This window comes from Lissotriton vulgaris, chromosome 4_1 (assembly GCF_964263255.1).
Source record: "Lissotriton vulgaris chromosome 4_1, aLisVul1.2, whole genome shotgun sequence".
NCBI lineage: Eukaryota > Metazoa > Chordata > Amphibia > Caudata > Salamandridae > Lissotriton > Lissotriton vulgaris.
The window spans coordinates 1,952,682,486-1,952,710,060 of NC_141691.1; the positions used below are offsets into that span (position 1 = coordinate 1,952,682,486).

The 27,575-nt window shown below is 44.1% G+C and overlaps 1 protein-coding gene across 1 annotated transcript in view; it reads left to right on the forward strand.

Annotated features, from left to right (window-relative positions):
- DENND3 (DENN domain containing 3) overlaps positions 1-27,575 on the forward strand; it is a 566,116-nt gene that overhangs the window by 384,052 nt on the left and 154,489 nt on the right. The window contains exon 15 of the mRNA XM_086966276.1: positions 17,653-17,823. Within this exon, the coding sequence (XP_086822402.1) occupies positions 17,653-17,823 (171 nt within the window). The remainder of the gene's footprint in view (positions 1-17,652; positions 17,824-27,575) is intronic.

The window sequence follows — 27,575 nt, forward strand, 5'->3', positions numbered from 1 at the left end:
CGCTCTGACACTCACAGACACGGAGCATCCGACCCGCTTTGGCTGCCGTTCATCGACCCCGATGCTTCTAAACCCGCTGCCTGCACCCTCTGATACCTTCAGGGGCGAGAACAGGCGTAGGTGCTAGTAGGCAGTTTTCAGAGTTGACAAGTAAGTGAGGGCTCAACGAGGCTTTGTATTTAGCAGCGAGTATTTATTATATGGGGGCCCAGTTGACACTCTGTTGTTAATTAATCCAGTACACAAGCTGGATTAATGCAACTCCTGAACTCTATTTTATATTGCTGATGCAGGTTACTGTTGCAAAGTAAGAATCTTCAGGAAGCAAGATGTCGGTTCCAAGTAATATCTTTATTTGTAGTTCAGTTACAGGAAGCTTGTGATGGAGCCAAGATGTAATTAGGCATAAAGTACACCCCACCAGGAGCAGTATAACCTTACTGCTCAGCCTGCTGAAACCAACTGCCTAACCTCATTTACCCAACATTCTATGCAGTCATCACATTCCACACACCACTAGGCTGAACAGCAGGAAAGGGGTAAAGAAGAAGGGTGTTAAATAACCTCACAACAGTTATGCTCTGTTTTGGCGTCCTCTCAATCGGTAGGTCGATTTGCCCTTTATTGCAGGAGGGTGAGGATCTGATTTTTTGCATGTTAAGTCTGCCTATCCCTCGTTGAGATCCACGACGGTTTAATCTTATCGATGCACACATTTGTTTAGATCACTTTGGATGTATGGGTGCACTGGGGCATAACGCAACTGTCAATTTTTAGTACCTGTTTGAAGGGGGTGTGCTTTCACGATTGATTTTAAAGACCCATTCACCATGAGTTTTTATTTGTGTGTTTCATACATACATCTTTCATTTTGATTTCATACAGGTTTTCATAATTAAGGCACTTTATTAGAGCAGTGCTTGCCAGTAGCGGTAAGGTGTCAGTCAGCACTTTATCACCCATACACGGTGAGGGGCTTTGAGTTATTGAGCTCCTCACTCTGCGGAAAAGATTAGGCCACATCTACCTGTTAATATAAATAGTTGATTCGGACGAAATGCCACCAGATTGCTCCACGACTACCTAAGGCATGAAATTGTTGACCTATTAAACCTGAGCTTACCAGCAGATCTATAGGTGACAGATACACACTCTCACTTGTAGAGACAGAGACCATTATAGCCCGAATTTTTCTGTGTTCTTTTTAAGCTAAACATCAACCAGGAAATGCACATTATAAACAGTTTTGTGGCATCTGGTTGACAGTTGATTTTATCCTCAAACTTTTCACCAATCTTCTTTCCTACTGTGCTCAGTCAGCAAATTCATTAAAAAGGTCTCTGACAAAGATCCCTCTTGCGGGGCCCGCCTGGCATTGCAACACTGGCCTGGCGAGGAGCACCACCCAATGATGAAAGACGCCACCTTTGGGTGAGAGAGGGCAACTGGTCTCAAAGGAACATGCTTCTCAGTGTACCTGCACTCAGCTAGGGATAATTTCTCTAGTGCTAAATATCCTCAGTATTGTGATTTTATTTCTTGTCTTTACACAACCCACTGGTCCTTTTCATTTTGCATGATGTGGACTTAGTTTTTTTCTGGGGTTGAATTCTTTGGAGGAGGACTGAATCTTTTGACCTGCCCTTCAATCCCATGTAGTGTTGGTGTAGGCTTACATTTGCATGAAACGTGGCACCAAGTGATATTTCCTGTTGATCCAGTGGTGCAGATTAGATACCTGGGCCTTTTCCTGTTGGCCTGGGCTGTTTTGTGTAACCAATCCTGACAGGATTAACAATATTAATGCCCAATGTCCATTTTTCTGATTGGTGGTACAAGCTTGGAAACCTGGAGCCTATGACCTCTTCTGTCCTTTTTCCATTAGGTATCCTTGCTATAATACTTGGTTGTGTGGCCTTTTTTTCTACTCTTTTCTTCATATCTGATACTACTCCAGAGAGTAGGGATGTGTGGAGAATTTAGGATTGTAGCCACAGTCACAAACCTTGTTAAACCAACATTCTATGGGCTTCATCATTTAATGCATTATAGACCTAAACTACAGGATCATAGTGTGCTAGCCATTTGTTAAACACAGGGTTTACAAAGTGTTGTCACGTAGTTGTCTGTCCAAGATTTGCAACTCACTATATTGTTTAAAGTTTGAATAATGGAAAAAATCTGTTTGGGCTGTTTTCTTACGGTAAAGGCACATTCATCCCATTCACCCCATTCTTTCTGTGTCTCCTACAATGTAAGATGCAACAGTGTTCGGATAAGTAGCAGCTGGATTCCTCTAGATATCATCAAACAAGCTTTATTCGGCGTGTAGTCATAAAAGCACATAAAACAATTCTATAAATACATTATAAAAATCATGACAGAATTATAAAATAAGCATGTTTGGCCAATGGACAATGATATCTATATCTATATTTATACTAGTATAATAAAGAGAGAGCCCAAACCTTTGAGGCAGGTAATCTCAGGAACCACAGCACCAATCACAACACCCAATACAGCGTTGGAAAGGGCAGTTGCAGCAGAAGGACATAGGCTATGCAGACGCCCACCATATACATTTAAAAGGTAAAAGAACTGTGCCAGCAAAGTAGTCTGCGTTGTGCTGTGGGCATGTGCTGGGGGCGTGACAAATGCTGGGGGCATGTGGTACATTCCGCCCTTCATGCCATGTCTCATATTGTGTGCTGTGGGCGTGTGCTGGGGGCGTGGGATTATGGGAAAAAAAGCGAGCGTTGTGCCCAATATTTCAATCTTTTTTCTTCCCACGTTCTGTACATTCCAGTTCCGGGTGTCCACCCTGCTCCCTTTAAATACCCCTGCACCCCATAATCATAACCCACCCTTACTCCTTAAAATACCGCAACACCCTTAAACACTAACCCATCTTAACCCTATAAATATACCCTGTATCCCAAAACCCAAACCTATCCCTAAACCCTAAAAATACCCCTGTACCCCAAAACCCAAACCTAGCCCTGAACCCTATAAATACCCCTGTACCTCAAACCCCAAACCTACCCCTGAACCCTAAAATACCCCAGTACCCCAAAACCCAAACCTAGCACCGGAACCCTTAAAATACCCCTGTACCCCAAAACCCAAACCTACCCCTGAACCCTAAAATACCCCTGTACCCCAATCCTAGCCCTGAACCCTAAAAATACCCCTGTACCTCAAAACCCAAACCTAGCCCTGAACCCTTAAAATACCCCTGTACCCCAAAACCCAAACATAGCCCTGAACCCTAAAAATGCCCCTATACCCCAAATCCCAAACCTAGCCCTGCACTGTAAAAATACCCCTGTACCCTAAAACCCATACCTATCCCTAAACCCTAAAACTACCCCTGTACCCCATAACCCAAAACTATATTTAAACCCTTAAAATACCCAAACACCCCAAAACATATACCTCAGTACCCCAAAATATATACCCCTATAACCATACTTACCTTATCCAAACATTAAAAAAAACATGCTTTTACCATTCATGCATTTACAACGAATTTCGTTGTAAATGTATGCGTGGTAAAAGCATATAAAATGTAATGCCATGCGTTATAATGGCATTGCGGAGTCATGGTACTTTCAGAATGAAAGTATGCTGAGTGATGGTATGCGGAAAGAAAGTTGCGTAATAATGGGTGTTTACCATCCCCTGGTAAGTACATTGGTGGCACGGCGGCCCACATCTCCAGCAACATACTCATATTTTTTCACCACCGATTTGAAAAATGCACAGGTCTCTCTCATTGATGGCCAGCACCAACATACACTTTAAGACACACCTCCCGCCACAAGTTCTAGAATTGCGAACTTTAGAGCTGGGGAGCTACGTTCGAATCTCAGCATCAGCTCAACATCCTGTGATTCCAGGCAAATCGCTTTGTCTCCCCGTGCCTACCACAAATGAATGTGTTCTTCTGTAATGTAAATTGTGCTCATGCCATGTTGTCGAGTTCACGCTATATAATATTGCAAGGAAAAATAAAGTAGGGAAACTCGAGTTCACACACTACTGAACGCGCACTCTTAAGTGCATAAGCAGTGCACTGTGAATCGGAGCGTTTCACAGGCCTGTCACAGATAAGAAATGCTATCAAAACGAAATCCTACAAAACAATATACTACTGGCCGGCAGCAATTCATACCCAGACAACGTTGGGACGGGCTGCTAGTACATCATAAAATATAACAATAATTCATTATTTACTGGAGCAATCACTGTAACTATTAGTCAGACCCTAGCACAAGAAGTCTCAGTTCATAAAACACTATAGGTAGAAATGCGTACAAAATCGATAAAATCTTAAACCCTGAAAGATGTTTTAATTCATTAGTATAGGCGTTTTTTAAGCAGGGCTGGATTTCATCCTGATTATCCACATCCACCCCAGATATTTAGCAACTGATATCGAGATAGGGGGTGTGGTATTGGTGCGCAGGATTCTTTCCGCTATTAGACTACATTTCGTCCCCATAGTCTTAAAAATAGGGCTCAACCAAGGCCTTCGTGGTGCATCGTAAGCTTGGCAAACAAATAGTATGTGTGCAACTGATTCATTACAGGCCTGACAGCTGGGGCACTTCTGTCACCGGTTTTGTTCCACCTTGATGTGAGACACCCTAAGGCAGAGGTCTTCAAACTTTTGGATGCAGAGACCCCCCTGTCAACATTTTCAGGTGTGAGGACCCCCTCATGAGAAAACTTTCCAAACCTGTAGGCAGAATCTGCAAATGTATCAAACTCCAGCTCTGGTCCAGGCAGCACAAGTTTTGGTCCCAGAGCAGGAGTGGGCAAAAAGCCTGGATGCATGGCTCTGCCAGTGCTGCAGGTTAACAAACGGTTTCCTAAGCCTACATACTCAGGGGCAGATTTACAAGCCCCCTGCGCTACCACTACGTCATTTTTTGTGACGTATTGGTGGCGCAGAGGCTCCTCCATATTTACAAGGAGAGGAAAAGCCACCCTGCTTAACTTTTTCTCTCCTCGCAAATATGGACCCTTCACATGCTGCACTGTGCATGGAAGGGGCGTTCCATGGGTGTTGCTGAGGGTGTTCCCACGCAACACCCATTGAACAAGACACATCTCCATATTTACGAAAAATCGTAAATCTGGAGATGCGTGTGAATGCCATGCCACCCTAGAGGTGGCGTAGCGAGGCGCGTGCTGCATTATACAGCAGGCATTGAAAGAGGAAAATACCTGTAGTCATTGTTGTTGAGCAGGAAGGTGCCCCTTCCTGCACAAAAACAGTCTCGCCACGACACAGCAGGCCTCCTTGCACCGTGGTACAAGGGTGCCTGCGCCGCCGCATGGCTGAAGCTTGTGCGCCAGCGCAGGGGAAGGATGGAGATGCAACATATTCTTATAAATAGAAATCGCCAAAAGTGAAAAACATTTGAGGCAGATTTACAAGCCCCTTGCGCCACTTTTAACATGGGAAAAGAAACCCAAAAGTGGTGCAAGGGTCTTGTAAATCCACCCCTTGGTGTACAGAAAAAAACCTTTTGAGATGTATGAATGTTTTTTTCTGTTCTTGGTTAATTTCATTTGTTGTTGACCTGTGACATTCTTAACTTCCTGGAGTTTTATTCACAGCTGCTGTGTGATAAAGCTGTTTAAATGTAAGGAATAGGCAGAGTTGGGGCCCGGGGGTACTGGAACCAGAAAAAAACCAAAGCCTCGGTAACCAGTTTACAAAGGCATGTAAATATGCAAATGGGCTTTAACGACCTGTTAAAAACTAGGGTGTGCCAGAGAGAAGACTCCAGACACTGAGCCCACAGCAGCTCGAGCTGCACAGCTCGCTGAGTTTGCTCACTGAAAGTATATGTCGGTCTCATTGGAGTCACGTGGAAGCTTTGGGCGCTGTTTTGATGCTCACTTGTTATACTGTGTCACTCACATGCTCTGACTGGTGTGAACATGGCATCATATGACGGATTCAAATATTAACTCGTTATACACAATTGTCTCCGTTTTCTGCTGATGAAAGCATGCTAACCTTTCTTCAGCATAATGCTCCGGTGGCACAGAGATTCGGCGCCTGCTGCGCTCTTTTGCGGCGTTGAACGAGGCGATTTTCATGCATCACTGGGGGTTTATTGGGGTTCATCCGAAGATGCCGAGCTGTAGGAAAGAACCCACATCGGGGCTTTTAATGATGACCTTCGGGCTCTCAGTTGGTCCAGGAGGCACCTCATATATGGATGGCACAGAGGCCACGTCTGTCAAGAGCTGTAACCCTTGACCTTTCACACGTCCAAAGTGACACTTGTGGGTGCAGTCCCCTGCCAGTCATGTGGGCAGGGAGGGGCTACGACCGGCCTCACGGAGCCAGGACAGGCTTTTATCACCTAGGGCCCCCGCACCCTGCACGTGGCTGCTCCTGTTGCAAGGCGACGAGGAGCGCAATGGAAGCAACGTTTCAAAACCTCGCCCAGCGGTTCAAAACCGAGGAGAGGAGAGGAAGGGGGACGTGGTCGGGTAGAAAATTAAAAAAGTAAGCAGATGAATACGGAACGGGAAGCTGGAATATTCAAAATGCTCGTAGGGGGGAAGGAATTTGCAAGGGAGGCTGATGTGAGATTGAAATCCCCTGCACTGTAGCAGCCCGGACTGAGACACATACGAGGAGGAGGGGGGCTGGAGCCCTTGTAGTTTTATGGGCCTGGGCAGAAGTTTGACACCGGATGCGCGACCCTCATTGTATCACTCCACGCCCCCCCTGGGGGTCGCGCCCCACAGTTTGAAGACCCCTGCCCTAAGGGGAACAAGCCTACTCTCTGCTGAAAATAGTTTCCTGTCCAGTGGTTTGGTAATAAAATCCCAATATGGTTCCAGACTCGGGGTAGTTTTAAGATCCAAAAATCTTTCTGCTAGTGAAGAAGAATCGCTAGCTCTTAGTTAAGTACAACCATATCCCAATACTTATCTTTCAAAACCTTTTTAGAGGGAAAGCAAGCTGTGAAGGGGGCCTCCAAAAGCATTGACATGCCAATTTTGGCTAGAATGTCTTTAATGCCATGGATATGCTAATCAAATGGAAGGGGGAGAAGGAAAGTGCTGATCCCTCAGTTTCCTTAGGTAATTACAAATAAGAGGGAGGGATCACTTGTCCTGCGTGAACCAGGGTATGCAGGAGATCGAACAACGGTGTCTCCAAATTAAACCCTCATGCACGTGTAGGGTAGCGTGGTAAGCGGTATATCTTGATTCTCCGCTTTTCTGACACGTGTGTGCATAATCATCGGGTTTTCGGTATGCAGCCTCCACCAGGAGGATCTTACCCTCGGTAAAAACAGTAGTGACCCAGTGATGTGGAGGGAGTGTAGGACGATAAAAATCCCCCGAGGACCCAGTAGTCGGAATTTTATTAAGTCTGGGTTCGGGTGGATCCCATTAGGGGAATGCTCCAGTAGTGTGCGCTCTATTGAAAAAGTTAAGTTTTCAGGACGCACTAGCATTCAAAATAATTTAAAATGGCCCTAATTAGCATTCCCCTAATGGGATCCACCCGAACCCAGACTTAATAAAATTCCGACTACTGGGTCCTCAAGGGATTTTTATCGTCCTACACTCCCTCCACATCACTGGGTCACTACTGTTTTTACAGAGGGTAAGATCCTCCTGGTGGAGGCTGCATACCGAAAACCCGATGATTATGCACACACGTGTCAGAAAAGCGGAGAATCAAGATATACCGCTTACCACGCTACCCTACACGTGCATGAGGGTTTAATTTGGAGACACCGTTGTTCGATCTCCTGCATACCCTGGTTCACGCAGGACAAGTGATCCCTCCCTCTTGATTATTTGTTATTTTTAATGCCATGGAGCCAGCTGATTTTATGGGAAGTGTCAGATGTTATTATATCTGCAAAGCCAGCGGCATATGGTGCCACTTCAGGCGCAGTCCACAGTCTACGCCAGTATAGCACAATACGTAGCTTTACCGTATCAGAAAGGGGGTTTCTCCCGAGATCATAAAACAACGGGCACAGTGGCGTGCTTTGCGGAAGGTTGGTAATACCCCGTAAGAACTTGTTTTCTGACTAGCTGAGTTTGGCTATGTTATCTAGACCCTATTATTCTACACCATATAATGCTGAGCTTACCACTTAAGTGTCTTATACCTGAAGCACCGGTCTGATGGGTTTCGTAAAGGACCTATTGTGCTCAAGTCGTAGGGCCCCCTAGAGTTGCCTCTGTTTCAGTGTGGCCATATCAATCTGATGATTCCACTTGAGATCATTCTGTATATTCACCCCTAGGTATATGAACTCCCTAACTTGCTCCAGAGGACGATTGTTCATTGTAATACCACCTTTAAAAACTTGATGTTGATTAAAAGTCATAAATTTCGTTTTCGACACGTTGACTTCGAGACCACGTCCAGAACAAAATTCCTCAAATATTTTCAGAGCTCGCTGGAGCCCACTCGAAGTCTTCGAAATTATCAAGGTGTCGTCTGCGAACATTAAAATTGGGATTCTGTACCCGGCTAAACTCGGGGCATCAGTGTTCACATGGGACATGCAGTCAACTACACTATTATTGAACACTGTGAACATGGTGGGTGCCATAACACAACCTTGGCGCACCCCCCGCTCAACAGGGAAAGAACTAGTCACTTGCCCCTGGGAGCCCCATCGTATCTTCGCGTAGTTACCCTTGTGCAGTCTAATTAAGAGAGTCAATAATTCGATGGTTAAACCAAGTTCATGAAGTGTCCCAGAGACTAGAGCGGGGAACAAGATCAAAAGCGGTTTTTAGGTCGACAAAGGCAGCATACAAACTGCCTTTGCCCAAAAGCACTACTTTCCAGTATATTAAAACAAAACGGAACACCTGGTCAATGGTGCTTGTGGATACACGATAGTCGGCTTGCAATGGTGACAATATGCTGTACTCCTCAAACCAGTCCTGTATTTTGTTGAGAATCAGTGACCCTAGTATTTTTTGTACTGAATCGATCAGGCTGATGGGTCGATAATTCCCCGGAAGTTACTTATCACCTTTTTTGTACACTGGGATTATTTCGTCTCCTTTCCACAAGACCGGTACAGGGGCTCCTTGTGCAATCGCGTTAACCAATAGCATTATGTACTTTCCCCATCTGGATTTATTCGTGGCGGAACACATCAGCAGGGATGTGCTGATGCTGATGTCTTGGCCGGGTGCTCTCCCCCCCCCTTCCACTGCTCCAAGCGCTTTCTCAACATCCCTGATGTTAAAAGCCTCTTCTTCATAAGAACACGTGACTTAAGCCTTTCATGGTTGACTCAGGTGGGCTACAGGTATATTGTGGTTCAAAATGTTTGACCCACTCTTCCTGTGAGACATGATTGTGTGGTTGGTCTGGGATGCCCTCCCTGTCCCTCTTTATGATGTTACAAAATTCTTTGCTATCTTTCTTAATGCTAGCCTCCTTGAGATCCTGCCATCTTTTGTCGTCACAAGAGCGTTTGGCTATGGACATAGATTTTTTATGTGCCTGCCTAGCTGCACGTACTGCAACTAGTTCGCCACCTCTAATGGCCTTACCTAAGAGAGCTCTTGACTGCTGGCAGTCAGTGTTATACCAGCAGCTGGATTTCTGGTTTATCACTTTCCTAGGTTTATTTGGTTTAAGGAAATATGTTTTCAAGTGAGAAAAGAAGCTATCATGGGACCTAGTAACATTCTCAAAAACTGAACTAATGTGACCTGCGCTGTCCAACATTGATAAAGAGTTATCAACATTCTTTGCCATCAATTCTAGGGCCCCCGGATTTTCCACTATAGTTGACCACTTCAGTCGTCTCATGTCGTTGGTAGGGACAACATCATGCGAGTGTAAGTCTAACTCTCTACTGGACTGTTTCGCCGACCGCCACCAGCTAGAAGACACACAAAGAGGATTGTGGTTGCTTTTGAGTCGAACCCGTACTTCCATATCGTCAATGGTGTGCCAGAGTTCCAGACTCACAAGTATATAGTCGATTCTACTTGTACTGGATTCATTACTGAATGTATTAGACCCCAGTCTATCAAGGGACGTTCTACCATTCAGGGCCCTAAGCCCCTTCTCAAGGCAGATAGAGTTTATTTGGATTACCGCCTCAGTCCGTTTCTTTATTGGGGCAAGCTCCAGTTTTGGTGTTCCCCACCTGGCATCTTCCACGTCAGGGGTGATCTATTCATCGCAGATGAGTGGTTCAAATGTTGAGTTAAAATCACCCGCTATGATTATGTAGTTTTCTAGTGAGTGTAATTCGAGAAGGTCATCTAAAGCCGCTAAAACTGGAGACCTACCCCCACTTTTTCCCCTCACTTAGATATTATAGATATCGACTTTGCCTAATGATCCTTGGTTTAATCTCACTACTTGGATGTCATTACTGTTAGAAGATAACTCCTGCATACTAATACCTAGTGCTTGCCGTACCAATATGGTCAATCCACCCTAAGGACGGCCTTTAGCCCCTTTTTCTGCTGGCACGTAGTAATTTAAAAAGCTTACCCGATGTTGTGGGGTTAAGAGCCAAGTTTCTTGAAAACAACAGATATCAAATGAGTCAATAAAAGTAAGCCAATCTGGTGATGACAATTTGGAAAATAACTCCTGCAACGTTCCATGATACCAGTGTGTTCCTGTTGGTGGCGTAACTACTGCGTACTGGGTCTGCAGGGTACCCTGTAGGTGGACTACTGGGCCCTGTTGGGCACACAGTTTCAGGTAATCGCAAGCTTGAATTTTGAGCTAGCATATTTAGCATAACTGAATTTCCACAGGTCCGGCTCCCTTGGTCATTTTCTCTAGATGATAACAAATCCTCATCGCTGCCAGTTCGAGATCTAGGTACTACAGTCAGTCAGTCATTGCATTCAGGCGTGGAACTACCTATCTGCCCTGCTGCCAGGTGCTCTAGATGGTTTAGGGGCTTACTAGTGGGCGGGGTCTGCCCAAACTGGATAGACGAAGGATCGGGTGAGCAAGTTCTATATTCTAGTGCTAACAAATTTTCAACTAGTGCCTCACTCACAAGGGTTAATTCAATACAGTCTAGGGGGTTATTAGGGGAAGTGAGCCTACACGCTTTTATAATGTCTTCCCTTATTACTGAGCGGCAGCCCCTTACCTGAAGTGTGCAATGTATAGCCTTGTTAATCAGTGAATCTACATTTTCAATTTTGTTATGCCCCAACTTCGGCGCATTCACCATGAAGATCCACTGATTTTTTTGCAGCTTAGTAATGTCACTTTCCCCCCCTCCCATCACTGGCGGCTTGTTGGTTAGATAAAGGTATGCCATTTTTTATAATCTTACCCCGCAGTGGCTGTGTCTGTGTCCTAGTTGTATTATTAAATAGAGGGCTAGCAGTGGTTCTGATTTTCGACTGTACCTTACTTTCACAGGAAATCACTGTACAGGCATTGTTTTGCTTGGCCTGCTCGCTACATGTGGGGGCCACTTTTTTCCGCATTTCACTGCCACGAAGGCTAGATGTTTTTACCTGGACTGGTGGTTGGTTATGTGGGATAAGAGCGCTACAATAGGACAGTTGGTACTAGGGGACCTTCCTTGCATTAGGAGAGTAATCCTAGATGTTAAGTTCTCCACGATTGTCTTCAGGGACCCTAGTTCGGTTCGGAGCGAGTGGACTGCAAGGATAGTCTGTGTATCTGGGGTATGATTTATGGCCTGGTTATCTTCTTGCTCTATGTTGTTTGCAACTGGGAGTTCCAAGCACTGTCTAATTTCCTCTTCCTGAGTGCTTGATAGTGTGGCATATCTGTTTGTACTGATAACTGTAGTATCGATTAGTATGTGGTGATGGCCATCAAGATCGGTAGAATTTGGGATGGTATCAGATGAGGCTTCCTCCCTGCCAGAGTTTATGCCAATCACATCTATGTTCTCCTTAGGGCACCTTTTGCGTTTGAGGAACATGTTAGGGATGACAGGACGTTCTTTTTTAAACTATCCCTAGTAGGATGTACTGTACTAGTCGGGGACTTATCTGTCACCACTTGTGGATTTGGCTCACTTACTAACAGGTACTCACATTCCTCTGAGTGTGTCAATACGATCCAGTACGCAATTATTAGCTGGATGTTTGAATGTCCTCTTTGCTTTTTTCCCTTTGCGAGTTTTGCCACCCAATCCTTCGTCACCCCCCACTCCCCCCCTTCCATGGACTCCATCTCTACAAAATAATGCTGGTGCTTGATGGGATTTACACAAATCAGCAACAATTAGCCGATGGCGTTTGTCCAGATTTTACACAATCAAGGTGGAGAGAAGGCAAAAACGCCGGAACAGTACCTTGTTAATGACCGTGTTGTCTCGTTCCCAGTATACTTGCCTAGATCTGCAAACAAAAGGGTGGTGGCCCTGCCCTGCCTCTTGCTGGCACTGACGGGCAAGGATGGGCCTGCCCTTGACCCGCGCGCATCCCGCACTGCAATGCAGTTTGGCTCTTTTTCAGCGCGCCTGCCTGCGCCACGCTCTTTCCACCGAGGAGCAGGGAATCCTGGGACTTGGTGTCCCCTTACAGCGTCACAGGACCTCAGGGCAGCTGGAAGGTGCAGGTGTTTAGTGCGTCCCGCGCGGCGATGGAGTTAGGCGCTTTTACAGTGCGCCTGCCCGCGTCACGCTCCTCCCGCTAAGGAGCAAGGAATCCTCGTACTTGTTGTCCCCTTACAGCGTCACAGGACCTCGGGGCAGCTGGAAGGTGCAGGCATGTAGCGCGTCCCCTAGTTATAAGACTCTATGGTGCAGCTACATGTAGAGCTAGGATTAATGAAAAATGTCCTAGTAACTATGACGGAAAGTTTAAATTCTATTAGGGATGTGGAGGCGAGGATTATGCTGTTGTACCTCCTTTATTCCTACAGTCAGCAGTATTCAACTTTAACATTTTTAACAAAAAAGCTAGCACTCTCATGGTGCTTTAGGCAGTCCATAATGTCCACCAATCAGCTCTTTCCATTACTCCCGAAGGCCTGTGCTTCCTAAGTCAACCTCCTCTTTCGAGATTGCAGCCAGAACCAGTACTCAACCCATCACTCATTTTTGGCTCCATCAGACCCTGAAAGAAAGAACCAGAGGCCATGACTCTGTTTCACTTAACGAAGTAAGCAATCAAGAAAAAAACAACCTACATAAGGAGGGTTACCAAGAGAACATGCATTTCCATGAAAACAATAATAAAGCTAGAGCTACTTATACCATACGGGGCCTCGCTCATCCAAAGTAAGAAACACAGTCTCACCCAGGGCGGGAAACAGAAGTTCGCTAGAGCCCTAGGCGGGAATAATCCTCGCCTCCACTTCCTTAATAGAATTGAAACTTTCCGTCATGGTTACTAGGACATTTTTCCTTCTATGTCTGGACCGGAGGCGAGGATTATGCTCTTTCAAAGCTTATCCACCACCAGCGAGGCCATATCAACGACTGGTTTGAAATAAAATCTCTTGAACATAGAGTCCGATGACCAGTGAGCCGCATTCAAAATGTCCTCCAACCTGTCTCCCAGGGAGAAGGCTTTGGACACCATGGCTCCACGCACTGAATGGGTGCCGAACTGCGAGACATTTATGCCCGCTTCCTGCATCACCCATCTGACCCAACGCGCAATAGTCGGTGGTGTAACCGCTTTGAAGGGCTTGCGTAAGGAAGTCAATAACTGCCGCTCGCCCGGCGGCCGTGTCTCTTCAGTCATGTTCTCATATTCCTGGAGACGTATGACCACGCACAACTTGGGAGAGTGGTCGAAAGCCGGATAGGAGATGATTCTAGAATCTGATTTCGTCCTATGGACCACATGAAAAGTAACCCCCTACGGGGTATAGACTCGGCCTGAGATATCTAGAACTCGAACATCGGCGACTCTACGACAGGAGACCAAGCATAAGAGCAATGCCAGCTTTGCTGAGAGTAAAGTTCCTTTCTTGACAAGAATCTATTGGCTTGCCAGGACTTAAACAAGCGAAGGACCTTGTTGACGTCCCAAAGAGATGAATATCTAGGCTCTCGGGGAAGCGTTGAATGAATACCTCGCAACAATTTGCACACCATAGGATGCTTCCCAGCAGGATGGCCCTGAACCGGCATGTGTCCGGCCGAAATCGCTGAACGATAAGAATTCATTGATCTGTAGCCGAACCCTGGGCCTCCAGGGAAGCCAAGAAATTGAGGATGGCTACCACCTCGCACTCCATGGGATCATGGTTGTTCCGTACACACAACTGACCCATCTAGCCCATGCTGACCTGTACCGCTTGTTGGTGCGATCTTCCCACTTCCCACATTGCTCCTAGCAGCCATTGAGCATCTTGCGATAGGCCACAGACTCCAGCGATGCCTGAAATCCACCAGGCCACGAGAGGCATTCGTCCTTGCTGGATTAGCGGGTGAGGGAGACCTTGGGGGTCCTTCAGGAGAAAAGGATCTCAGAATAGAAGAATTGAGGAATCCCAAGAAAGTTCCAGAAGAACTGGAAACCACACTTGAGACCTCCAATACTGGGTTATCAAAACCACCCGCGCTTTGTGCCTGTGGACCTGAGCCCTGAATCTCATGATCATCGCGAAGGGGGGAAGGCATAGCCTACGTCCACTGACCACTCTTGCAGAAAAGCATCTGTCGCTGCTGCTAGGGGCTCCGGCTTCCAACTGTAAAACATTGGAAGTTGGTGATCCAACCTGGACGCAAATAGGTCCACTGAGAACGGCCCCCATGTGTCGTTCAGTCGCTGGAAAATCCGAGGTTGAAACTGCCACAAACTCATGTCCGTCCAAGTCCTGGAATGTTTGTCTGCCACTACGTTGAACACCCCGGGGAGGTACTCCGCCGTCACCGAGATATTGTGGGCAAGACAAAAGGCCCACAAGTCCTTGGCTAAATCCGCTTGAGCCTTGGATTTTGTGCCCCCTAGGTTGTTGATATAACTCACCGCTGAGACTTTGTCCACTTTGAGTAGGACATTGCACAAGACTTTGTTCTTGGTCCAACACCGAATGGCGAAGGAGCCCGCCATCAATTCCAGACAATTGATGTGCAATTGGCTTTCTGCGGCAGACCACTTTCCTCCGGAGGGCAGAGTCGCAAACTCGTAAACTTGACCTTTCCAAAGAAATTGCAGGAAACGTCTGTGTGGGGGATAGACTGGTACTGTGAGGAACGCGTCCTTCAGATCCAAACGTACCATCCAGTTGTTGGACTGCAAGAGGTCGCAGAGAAGATGGATACCCTCCATCTTGAAGTGACGGTAAACCAGCCATTGATTAAAGTCGAACCTGACGCTTTGGCTTCTTCAGCCTGTTCCAAGATCTTCGTTAGAGGCCCGGTCATATCCAGGAGCTTATCCTGGCAGTTCTTCCAGGACCTGTCGATGCCCTTTTTTGGGTCCTGGATATATTTTTGCAAAAAGGTCTCCATTTTGGAATCGACCTCAGGTGTTGTGGCCACCTTGCCTGGGAGGGCTGGTCTAGGGCACTCCGCCCTAAGGCAGGCCCTAACCTCCTTCTCAAGGGGTTTGCTGAGTCTGCTGGCCACAAAGGGTGACACCTTCGCAGAGGGGGTCCAGGCCTTCTGGGACCAACATATCCGTAGGCACTTCAGATTGAGAAGAGGGCTCTGAGGGGGGAGCAGGAGGGCACCAGGGAGCAGACGAGCCTACCTCGTCCAGGGAATCCCCCGCCGGGTCATCGCCGTCGTCTTCATGTGTGAACTGCGGTTCCTCCGGCACTTCGGGGGTGAATTCCTGTACCAGTTGCTGAGTTTTCACCAGGAACGCTGACTTTAAGCATTCAAACGCACCTGGTGCAGGCATAGTGGTCAATTTGCGCTTGAATAATGAATGGTGTAGGCATATTTCATTATGCGACGTTCAAAGGGCTGCATCGCTGCCTCAACTGCCCGGTGGATAGACTTATCCACTGAGTCGCAGAATTAGTCATCCAGGGAGATGTCCTGGAGGGTTTGATCTTCTTGATAATACACCTCCATTACAGTATAATGGCTCTTTTTGACGCAGAGTGTGTGTTAATATACTCTCCCAAGGCTAACGATGGCAGACGTTTGGCAGGCGCGTAGCGCTGAGTCTGGTACCGCCTGGCGGCTGGTTAGGATAATTGGTGCGACTCACCCTCAATTCACTGGGTGTCAGCCCCCACCACAGCAAGCAAGCAGCACATTTACTAAACACAACGCAAAGTTGCCTAACAGCAATCAGGCTGACCTGATTGGGTGTTCAGCTGTGGTAAATAGTGAAAGTCTGACCTGCAGGCAGGTGTTGGGGTTCCACAAACCTTTCCGGTGCAGGAGGCTGGAAAAACTACAAGGGACTCGCAGGCGTGTTTAATCTCGATGCCCGCCTCAGAAGCGGCACGGATCATAGAGTTCACACCCACGCCCCCCTGCGAGCTGACGTGCACTGCACCAAAACCGGGGCCGCAAGCGGAGCTATCAGACATTGCCCCACCTGAAAGGCAAACACCAAACTCGGCGAAAAACCGTGAAACAAAAGAGGATGGCGGTAAAGCGCCAACCGGGATAGGAAAAAACAACTTGTGAATCGCGGTCGTGGCGTCCTGTGGAATTCCGCTAAGTTAAAATGCGGACCAAGGTACCACAACAACAGTTAAAGGCAGTGATTAATTACCACAACAGTACACCATTTACGAACAAAGCGAAATGCAAACTATAACAGTCCCATACATTCTCAGACAAAATTCATGAGAGAAAAGAGAATTGCCACTTAGCTTGCTGGCAGCAGGAAAAAAAAGAGGAGGTAGACTCAGGAAGCACACGCCTTTAGGAGTAATGGAGAGAGCTGATTGGTGGACATAATAGACTGCCTAAAGCACCATGGTAGTGCTTGTTTTTTGTTAACATTTTTTAAAGTTGAATACTGCTGGCTGTAGGAATAAAGGAAGTACAGCAGCATAATTCTCGCCTCCGGTCCTGACATAGAATCCTGCATTCTATAAACATTTCATGGGTCTGTTTACCTTGATCCTTTCACTACCTTCACTCACCTTAGCATGGACTTTGGGTTGATTGTAGAGCTGTGTGAGATTCCAAACCCTATGTGTGAGTATCTCTACTGAGAAAATCAGCAATATTGCACCTTAGCTTTTATAAAGTTACAAATTAAGATCATAGAATCTACAAATTAAGAAACTAGATTCTAGAGATACTGGGCTTACACAATCCATCCTGCAGTTCAGAACCGAGCTCTAGTTAAAGGTCTACAAGGAATTCCTTAAATGCCAGTGGTAAGGAGCCTGTAATCTCCCAGAACATCCGTTCCTAACCTGCAGACTCAAAATGTCTCCTAATTCCCTTCTGTGCACAGCACTCTGTTTATCGACAGCTATCTCTGCACTTTAAATAGTAACAAGTATATGAGTGATTGAAGCAGTTTACAACTATCAGACAGTGCTTTATAAAAATTGTAAATAAATAAATGTCTGACACTAGCTTCTACAGATATTTTACATAGTTATAACCTGTGTCCATGTTTAATATCCTATATGTGAAACTAGCCATACTAGACAAAAGGAGTCCATTGTCTAGGCCTTTATCTTTATCATCATGCGCAAGTAATGTTTTTCTGTTTTGCCTGCAGGATGTGAAATGCACTACAGTGGCGTTCTTACTGCTCCGCATCCCTACCTTAAAAATTAAAACTGTATCAAGAAAGGAAATATTTGAAGCAAACTTGAAAAGTGAGTGTGATCTATGGCACCTCATGGTAAAAGAGATGGTGGCTGGCAGGAAAATGGCTGATGACTACAAGGTCAGTATTTTTGTTACTTCATTACTTACTGGACTCTGTTGTCTGGTCTCACCCACCACACCCACAGCCCCATACTGATCTAAGACGGCTCCCCCCTTGTTTTTGAAGTGCTTCTGCAGCAGGGAAAATACTCTGCACAAAACGATGTGCTTCTGTTTGTAGCTAGCACTCGCTATATTACATACTTGAAAAGATTAATAAATAATGAACAGTGAATAGAGACTTACTCAATTCATAAGTACATTGTCGAGCTGTAATACTACATAGTATTCTGTTATTTTGTTCAAAGCTTGTGTCTCTGGTTCATGTGCATCCAATAGAGTTGTGAACACATTAGAACTATACCAATATGTGTTAAAATATAAAGGTTATCTTTTTGCATGCTATACTGATCTTAATATTAGACTTGCCTATGATACCGTGGGAACAACATATTTCTTTATCTGGTTAAGAACTGGTCTTCAGATTTTTCTGAGGAAACTATGTGGTTAGGTTTTAAAATAATAATATTAATGGAAATTGTGATTCTAAAAGAATTAGATAACTTTGTTATATATTTCTCAGCTGTCATCTTTCTTATGTATGTAGTTTTACACAAGAATTTTTGTTTTAGTTTTGGAAGTGTCCTAGTTATGCTAGTTATACTAGGCTAAAATAAGCTTTTTTTGAGTTTTACCAACAGTGTAATGAAATTGCTTACATCAAGATTACTGTTAGAATTGAATACCTATTTCTCATTGGCACAATGTTTTAGTATGCATCCCAGTAATGCTCCGTGCCTATCTCATTTCCCAAAGAAGTTTGATATTGTAGGAAATGTACCCTGTATTAAGGGTCACTCTTAGTTTTTCACCATTTTACTGGACCCTATATTTTGCTGACTATGGACTTTTGTACACTTTACCCCTTCTAATAATCAGTGATAAAATACATTTGCTCGCCCTTTCATAATGGGGAAATTATCATATCACTGATTGGCATATTTACCTTTCCTCTAAGGCGCTAGTGTATGGTACAACTGTTACCCACGAGCTATACGTTAAGTTGAATGGCAATAGTGGACTGCAGTACCCATTGTGCACCCACTACAGTGACAGTGATAGTGCACACATGACTGTAGGGCTATCATTTGTAGTCTGGTTGTTTAAGTTTAAACCTGCAAATTCAACCTGTCAAAATAATCCCTTTTGACAAGTCAAAACGTTCCATCGCAATATTGCAAGGCTCTCCTATCTATGGTTTTATTACCTATAAGGCAGGTTGGATGGTACTTAAAAGTAGGACCTGTAGGGATATGTTGTTAGACATGTCCTTACAGTGAAAAAGCCCAAAAAGCTATTTTTAGCGTAGTAAGGCTGGCTGTTCCATGGGCAGCATTACATTATTAAATAATTACAATTACTAATGCCAATTTTCACTTTTAACAATGCTAATTTTCAAATTTCATAATGCTAATTTTGGTTAGGACACAACTAGAAAAGTACTTCATAATTTTAATTTTAGTTAGCACACAGCTAGAAAAGCATTTCATAATGATAGAAAAGTGATTAAACAACTAAATGTAATAGTTATTAAAAATCCAATTAAATGGCGGTTATATGTTTGATAAATGTTTGGAAAAATAATTTTTATAAAGTGACCTTTTCCAAACCTACTGCTTCTGTGCATTTGTTCTCCCACTTTTACCAGCCAGTAATTAGCATTTGAATAGGTGTGGATGGCTATTAGCTATCTCCTAGGAGCAACAATTGGGTGACCTAAATGGTCAAAGATGACACTCAGAACCTGACCGAATATGCAGGTGGAGATGTGAGCAATCTTTTTGAACGCTGAATCTTCCTAACCCTTTCCCTAGGGTACTTAAGGGCTTATCTGAGGGAGAGTTCCTAGATTCGTTGTGGGACAATATTCAATTCAAGACACCACTTCTCTTCAACCGTCTGGGCACTCTGAACTTCGCTCTGGGCATCAAGGCTGCAACTAGGAAGACTCCTGCTCCTGATCTCGTTGCCCTGCTTGTCTGCTGCAACGTCTGTGGCTGTACACCATACAGGAACCTTCCAAAGTCTTCTGGCCACCAAAAACACCCGAAGGAGTCACTTCCTTGCATCTGCAGGCACCACAACTAAGCTGACCGGTCTGCTGATCCTGGGCTCTCACGAGCTCCGAAAGGCTCAGCAATACAGGTGGTGGTTCTTCACACCCCTCGAGACCTGCCCTGTCCTCTCACCAAGTTTGAGGCTAGTATGCCTTGTCGGAGCTGCAGGAACTGAACCCCTGTGCACCTTGTCGACTTGCAGTTGCAAAGGCTTGTTGAATTCCTTCCACCAAGCTCTTCGAGCTCCAAGTGAACATCTCCAATAACCAAGATCTTCGTCTTCACCACTTCACTTGCACAATGGGCTCCATTTTTGGTTAGCTGGTCGAGGTCCTCTTGCGACTCCATTGCCTCCGGCCTATGGGTCCTCTTGAGGGTCATCTTTGAATTCTTTGGGCTCCCCTGATTGCTCAGGGTCTGCCCTGCCTCCCGTGCTTGTGGTGGGTCACCTTGACTTAGCTGGTCCCGACATTACACTTTCTTCACTTTCCATGTTGTTTGCAGTTGCCATCCTTGTTGGTGTTCCGGACAGTAACCGACCCCTCAACTCTCGACATCCAACATGGGACAGCTCGTGAACGTCTCCTGGTCTTTCACAGGGTCACCTAGCCCTTACAGCTTCAGCTCCAAGTCCACCATCATCTCTCCTGCCAGCAGTCGACATCAGTGGGCATTTGTCTTCTATACCTCCTGGTCACTCCTGAGTGGCATAGACTCTGCCAGTCTGCTTGCAGGTACTTATCAACTTGAATTCACCTTTGGGTTCCACTGGACACTTTAACCTTCCCCAGCAGCTGCATGTTCCTGAAGTCCTCTATTGGGTTTGACAGCGGTTTCCAACGCCACTTTGCACCTATGCACCCGACTTTACAGGTGTAAGTATCCTGGTTCCTAGGGTATCCAGGGGTGGGGTGGGGTGGCCTTTCGATCCTTATGTCTTCCACAGGGTGTCTTCAGGGTCCACTGGAAAGGGTCCTTCTTTAAAATTGCAACCGCAACTTGCCCATTGACTTGCATTGATCCAACGGTCGTGTTCCCACTCTGCACACGGCCTACTTACTTTGGGTGGTTTCTTGGGTCCCCGGCACTTCTACGTCTTCTGGGTACAGTCTTAACTCGTATCGCGGTTCGCATACCACTATTTTAGTATATGATTTGGCCTCTCCCTGGCGACCACTGTGTATTCCGTGCTACTTACCTGTTTCAATTGAAAAGTATTGTGTGCATTGTGTACATATCTAGCTAGGAGATATCTGTATGTGTTAGTGAGTGTCTTATAATAAATACATATTTTTTATTAATATACAGTTTGGTTCTTTTTCACTTAATCTATACCTATAAGCTTATGTTCTAGTAAAACAAGCTGCTTTACACTCCTGGACTAAGCCTGAAGGTTTCTCTCCACAGCTATCACTTGGAGAGCTTTCTAAGGTTGTCTAAGACCACTAAAATCACCATAAGGGTTGTCTGGATTGGTGCACGGTGCTAACTTACATAAGTGTGCACCATATACCAAGCCAACTTCTCACATCTGTCTTTAAGAAGTCAAAAAAATCCTGTCCAACAAACTCCTTTGTCTTTGAGGACCTGGCAATGCCCTTGCTCTCTGTTTGACCCAGCCCTCCATTTGTCTGCTGCTTCCCGTCACTCCAAAACCTGCTTTAAGTCTTGGTCCTATGTTTTACTTCACCCCCTTGTTACTCTACTCATAGCTACCTCAGGGAACGCTCTGCCTCTTGTCTCCCCACCCTGCAACCACCTTCCATAACTACTTCAGCACTCTTATGTACACTGTTAATCGTACTTTTCTGTGATTTATTGTCGATTTGTACTGACATTTACACTTTGTATATAACTTTTATAGCGCTGCTATTCTGTTAATGTATCCCACTATGCATTGTGTACTATATATTCTTATTTTGTTCTCAATGTACCTTGTATGACTGATATTGTTCTACGTTGTAAAGTGACAAGCTGCCTAGTGCTGAGATGCCATACGCTGTCACCTCCACAGGTAAATCAATGCAGCTGCTCTCCCTACCCTGGCAACTCCCTATTGTATCTTCCTCAGAAAATTCTGTGTTTATGTAGTCTTATTTGCTATAAGACACTTTTTTAATACAATTGTTGTTATGAATGATCTTTTTTTTTTTTCGAGGTGCGATTTTGTTCTATATCCCAGTGTACTTAGTTTGCTTTTTTTATGCAGTTAATTTAAATATATATGCATATAATCTTCCTTGTTTGCCCCTCGAATAAGGACGCCACTCCACCATCGTCCGCTTCAACACGAAACGTTATTTAAGGAAACCGGCATTTCCCCTTCTGTGACTGTCTTCCCCGACTCGTTTTGGTATATATATGTATATATATATATATATATATTTGTTTTTTCTTTTTTTTCAATCTTCAATCTAGTCGACACGAAAATTTACCTTTTCAGATATATCAGAAAGCTGAAATTCCAGAAAATCTTTGCAATGCATCCTAGTAAACCTCCCAATGAAGAGCCCGAAATTACTAATAATGACATCCCAACCGGAACCTTGACACAACTGCTAGATACAATGAACAGCACAGTATCTTTTACATCCAATAACGCGAGTGGCAATCCACAACCCTCACAAAGTGGGATTAAACAGATCAGAGATCCGAGTAACATGAAGAATAAATCTAAAAAACTCCCAAAAGCCCAAAATGATGCGATTGATGTCTTTAACGATGCAGTTCTCATGGACCTTGAAAAGCTGGCAAAAGAAAAAATGAACGTTAAGGATTCAAATATTACACGCAGAGAATGGGAAGCAATCAAATCTCTGAAAAACGATCAGTCCATCGAGATAAAACCCTCCGATAAGGGTGGAAACGTTGTTATCTTCCAGAAAGATCATTACCAGCAAGAGTCCCTCAGACAACTGAGGGACGTGGAGTGCTACACTGTAATCAACAGGGCAGAATACGTCAAAATCACCATAGACTTCCAGAAATTGCTGGTAGATTGGAAACAACAAGGAATGCTAAATATGGACGAATTCTTATACCTACAATGTGCAGCACCCATTATACCAACGTTCTACCACCTACCAAAGGTCCATAAGAATTCAAAAAGACCACCAGGACGACCAATCATCTCATCGATTGGCAGCCTACTTGATAATGCATCCAGATTTATTGACAGATATATTGCACCGATTGTAAAAGAACTTCCCTCATATGTGAGGGACACACAAGACTTTTTGAGGTTAATCGACAGTATTGCTTGGGAACCCGGTTTCCTCCTAATAACTCTTGACATTGTGAACCTCTATACTTGCATTGCTCATGAGAACGGCCTGGCAGCAGCAAAGTGGTTCCTCGCTAAAAAACATGATCAATATCGGGAACATAATGAAATGTTATTACAAATGATGAGATTCTGTTTGTATAACAATATATTTCTCTTTGCAGGGCAATTGTACAGGCAGGTTAGAGGTACATCTATGGGCTTGTGCTTTTCTCCCAGCTATGCGAACTTGTTCGTGGGCTGGTGGGAGAATCACGAGGCCTGGGAGGAGGCCAATGACCAGTGGACAGACAACATCTTACTATGGACAAGGTACATAGATGAACTCTTTGTAGTTTGGCGTGGGAATAGAGCCTCGGCTGAGGACTATATCGCCGCGCTGAATAGCAATGAGTGGAATCTCATATTTACAAGCACAATAAGTGACACTAGTGTTTACTACCTAGACCTAGAAGTTTATGTCAACAGGGGGAAGATTCAAACCCGATTATACAGGAAACCCACGGCAGGGAATGCTGTTTTGCATGCAGCAAGTCATCATCCCAAATGCCTTATCGGTAACGTCCCCTTTGGCGAATTCCTACGCCTGAAAAGAAACTGCTCGGACGAGGAGGAGTACGTTCAGGCAAAGGATGAAGCCGAAAAAAGATTCCAGATTAGAGGATACTCCCACAACATACTAAACGTGGCTGAGGAGAAATCCAATAGAATCCGGAGAGAGGAACTTCTGGTAGTTAAACCTGTACAAAAACAAGAGGCGATTCCTAGAATGATCACAACTTTCAATGTGAAGTCAGGAAGGATTATGCATATTTTTCAAAAAAATTGGCATATCCTTGGCACTGACCATATAATGAAAAGAGTCCTTCCAGAGCGACCACTAATAACATACAAACGCAGTCAATCACTGGCGGACCATCTTGTCCACAGTCACTTCACGTCCAAGAAAAAACCTAAAGAACTCTCCATATCAAAAGGATGTTTCCCATGTCTAGGCTGCAAGGCCTGTAAAAATAGCAAAAGAATTAAAACATACCCAGGGAGAACTGATAAAAATGAGCCAGACAGAACCATCAAAAAACTGCTTAACTGCAACTCTGAATACACTATTTATTGTCTCCTTTGTCCGTGCGGGAAGCGCTACATAGGTAGTACAATCAAACCCACAAAGATGCGAATCCTTGAGCACATGCGTGCGATTGCGAATAAAGACAAGTCGTACCCTGTGGCACGACATTTCGCAGAACTCCACCAAAGCGACAGGGACCTGCTCAGCTTTTATTGTATAGATCAAGTGGAGCGCACTGAAAGGGGAGGAGACAGAGAAAGATCACTGCGTACTTTAGAGTCAAAGTACATCATCGGTCTAAAAACGATGGCCCCCTGGGGATTAAACAACAATGAAGAAATGTGGGTACATCTGTAGATGTGAACTGGGAACCATTCAGAAAGAGCATTTAAAACATTAACTTAGAATGCAATAATACAATTATATTGGTACAAGCTTGCAAACTTTAATTTAGAGCGATGCGCGATTATTTTTAGGGACTGAATTTGCCCATCCAGGGCTCAATTAAATACTGTCCCAAATGTGAATCAAGACAGGCCCATTTTTGGGTAATATGTCTTTATGAAAGGCGGGATTACGGCGGAAAATGGGTATTTTACCGAATATATTGTTGCCAAAATCCGTGCCTTTTGGTTGAAATGCTCAATTCACGTGTCTCAATCTGTATGTATATATGATGAAATAGTAACTTGTTGCTACAAACGTTTTTAAATTGCACTAGAGCACTTTATTGTACATAGCGCCGTTCAGCTAACATGAATTGTTTGCATATTTGTACACTCTAAGATGGCCGCCACGTTTACCCTCTTAACGCAAGTAAACCGTTTTCTATGCCGTTGAAGGTAATGCGGAAAGTGGCTTTAAATCGCGTCTTGTAATATTGCACAGGTTGACACTGACGAAGCTTTCTGGCGAAACGCGTCTGTTGGGGTAGGGGCTTAGATTAAAATGTATCATCTGTGATATCGGTGTGCTGGTCATTCTTCTAGCCGAAAATTGGAGTGGATTGTGTGGAAATATATATATATATATATATATAATATATATATATATATATATATATATATATATTATAGGTATATATATTATAGGTATATATAGTTAGGGTTTTTTTGAATAGGGATTTTTGAAAATTCTATGTTGAATAACTTTGGCGTTTAAGGACGGAATTGGCTGAAATTTTCAGGAAAATGGCACATTTTGTTTGAGTGTCCCCTGAAAGTTTGGGGGGGGTTTCGTGAAGTGGGGGCCGAGAAAAAAGGGGGGTCCCAAAACGTGTTTTTAACATTGAGTTTTCCATAGGGCGGTTGGACTCACTTTTTGCTCGAACGGCTGAATGGATTTCTATGAAACTTGGCAAAATTGTAGGGTCTGGTAGCCCGATGTGCCTTTGCTAGGTCTCAAGATATGTGCTCCAGTGGATTTTGAGAAATTAACGTTAAAAAAATATATATATCTGTGACAGCGTCCCGGTTAGCGCCTCGGTTCGCGTACCTGACGCGTAACGGAACTTCGCGAGGAGAAGCGGATTGGCTCCCCGGTGACTGTAAACATTCTAAACAGTCCGGAGCGGCCGCCATCTTGTGTCTTGGTTGGATCGAGACACAAGAGGTGGCAAAAACAAAGGGGGAAATTAGCATAAGGGGGCAGAGTACATCCTCCCTGACCCCCTAGGTTTGATGAGGGGGCTTGAAAAGGGCCCCGCGGGGCAAAAAAAAATAATTTTTATTATCGTTTTTTTTGCGGGGGGAGCTCCCGGTACGCGCACCGGGAAGCGGTCCGGGGAGCGTAATATAGGGAAAAAAGAATGAAAGAATTTTCAAATATTGTATGTTTATTGATTGTTCTTTTTGTTGTATTTTTTTATTTATTTTTTTATTTAAGTACCAACATGTAGGTACCAATGCAGAGTCTAAAAATACACCGTCTCCTTTGTAGATATCTTGCATGTTGTTTCAGAAGTTATTGTGGTATATGGAATTCATAGCATAGTCTGTCAGGAAAGCAGAAAGAACATGGAGGCAGGAGATGATAAAGAGATGTTAAATACACATTGGAGATAATATAGTGGGAGAAAGGAAGTAACTATGAGCAAACTTACTATGTAACACAAAAAAGTTGCACAGTATATTTTAAGCCTCACTTTATATTTTATCTTTTTGGGTACTATTTCATAATTTTCATATTAAAAAGAATAATGTCTTAAACAATTTTAACTTTTAAAATTTAAATTTATTGTTCTGATTTTTCAAAATCTAAGAGAATTTGTAACATTAAATCTTCAGGTATGTCCCCCTTTTCATTCCAAGAATCACATTCTTCAGCACATTTTATTAATTCTTGGTCTACTGTTTCGTCCATAAAGTCTACTTCTTCTTTTTCTTCGTTAGGATTGTTTTCAATCTTAATTTGAAATGAAATTGTATTTTCTTTTTGCTGTCTTTCCATTTTCTTGCTGTAAATTGCATAAAAAATAAATATATCAGTGGAGATAAGGCACTGTTGGGTTTAAGTTCAGACAGGTACTTGTGAGTTTTTAACAGTGAAGTTATCTTTGGGCAGTGCATGGTTTCAGGCAGGAAGTAGAACTATTAAAAAGTGCCTGTGATGAAGCCTAAGTAAATTCATAATTATACCACAGAAGCCTAACTCAATCAATAATTTAAATAATTAAGTCTTTCTCAATGACTAACTCTTATAGAGGGACAGTATGTAACTATCTGAAAACGTTTTCCTGAATTAATTTAAAGTGCATAACATAGTTCTCCTTTCAAATTTTTTAAATTATATCTTACCTTTGAAAAAGAAGTTAAAGTTGTCAGTGAAAATGCTCTTTAAATGTACTTCAGGAAGTAGTAGTCAAAATGGCTGTGTTTCTCTCTCTTTCTTTATATATATTCAGGTACATAACCAATCAAATGTCTTGAAATAATAGTAGAAAATGAAAGTAACATTTTAATTGGTTGTCAATTGTAACACTTCATATGTGTTTTTGTCATGTAATTTACCTCAGGATATTTAGTCAGGCCTACAGCATAATTTTCTCAATGGAATTCCATCAAATTTGGGTAAATGGTAGGGACTGCTATGTAGTAGGCCCTATTCTATATTTGATGAAAGTGTCTCCAGTGGTTTTTCTGTAAATTACTTTCCCACCTTTTTTTAGCGAGCGCTCACCGGTGCGCGCCCCGGTACGCGTACCGGCAGCGTTACTGGAGTCCTCCATTTTGTGTATCGTTAGAATTGGGACACAAGATGGAGGGGAAACAATGTTCGGAATGGGTAGAAGGGGGCACGGTAGA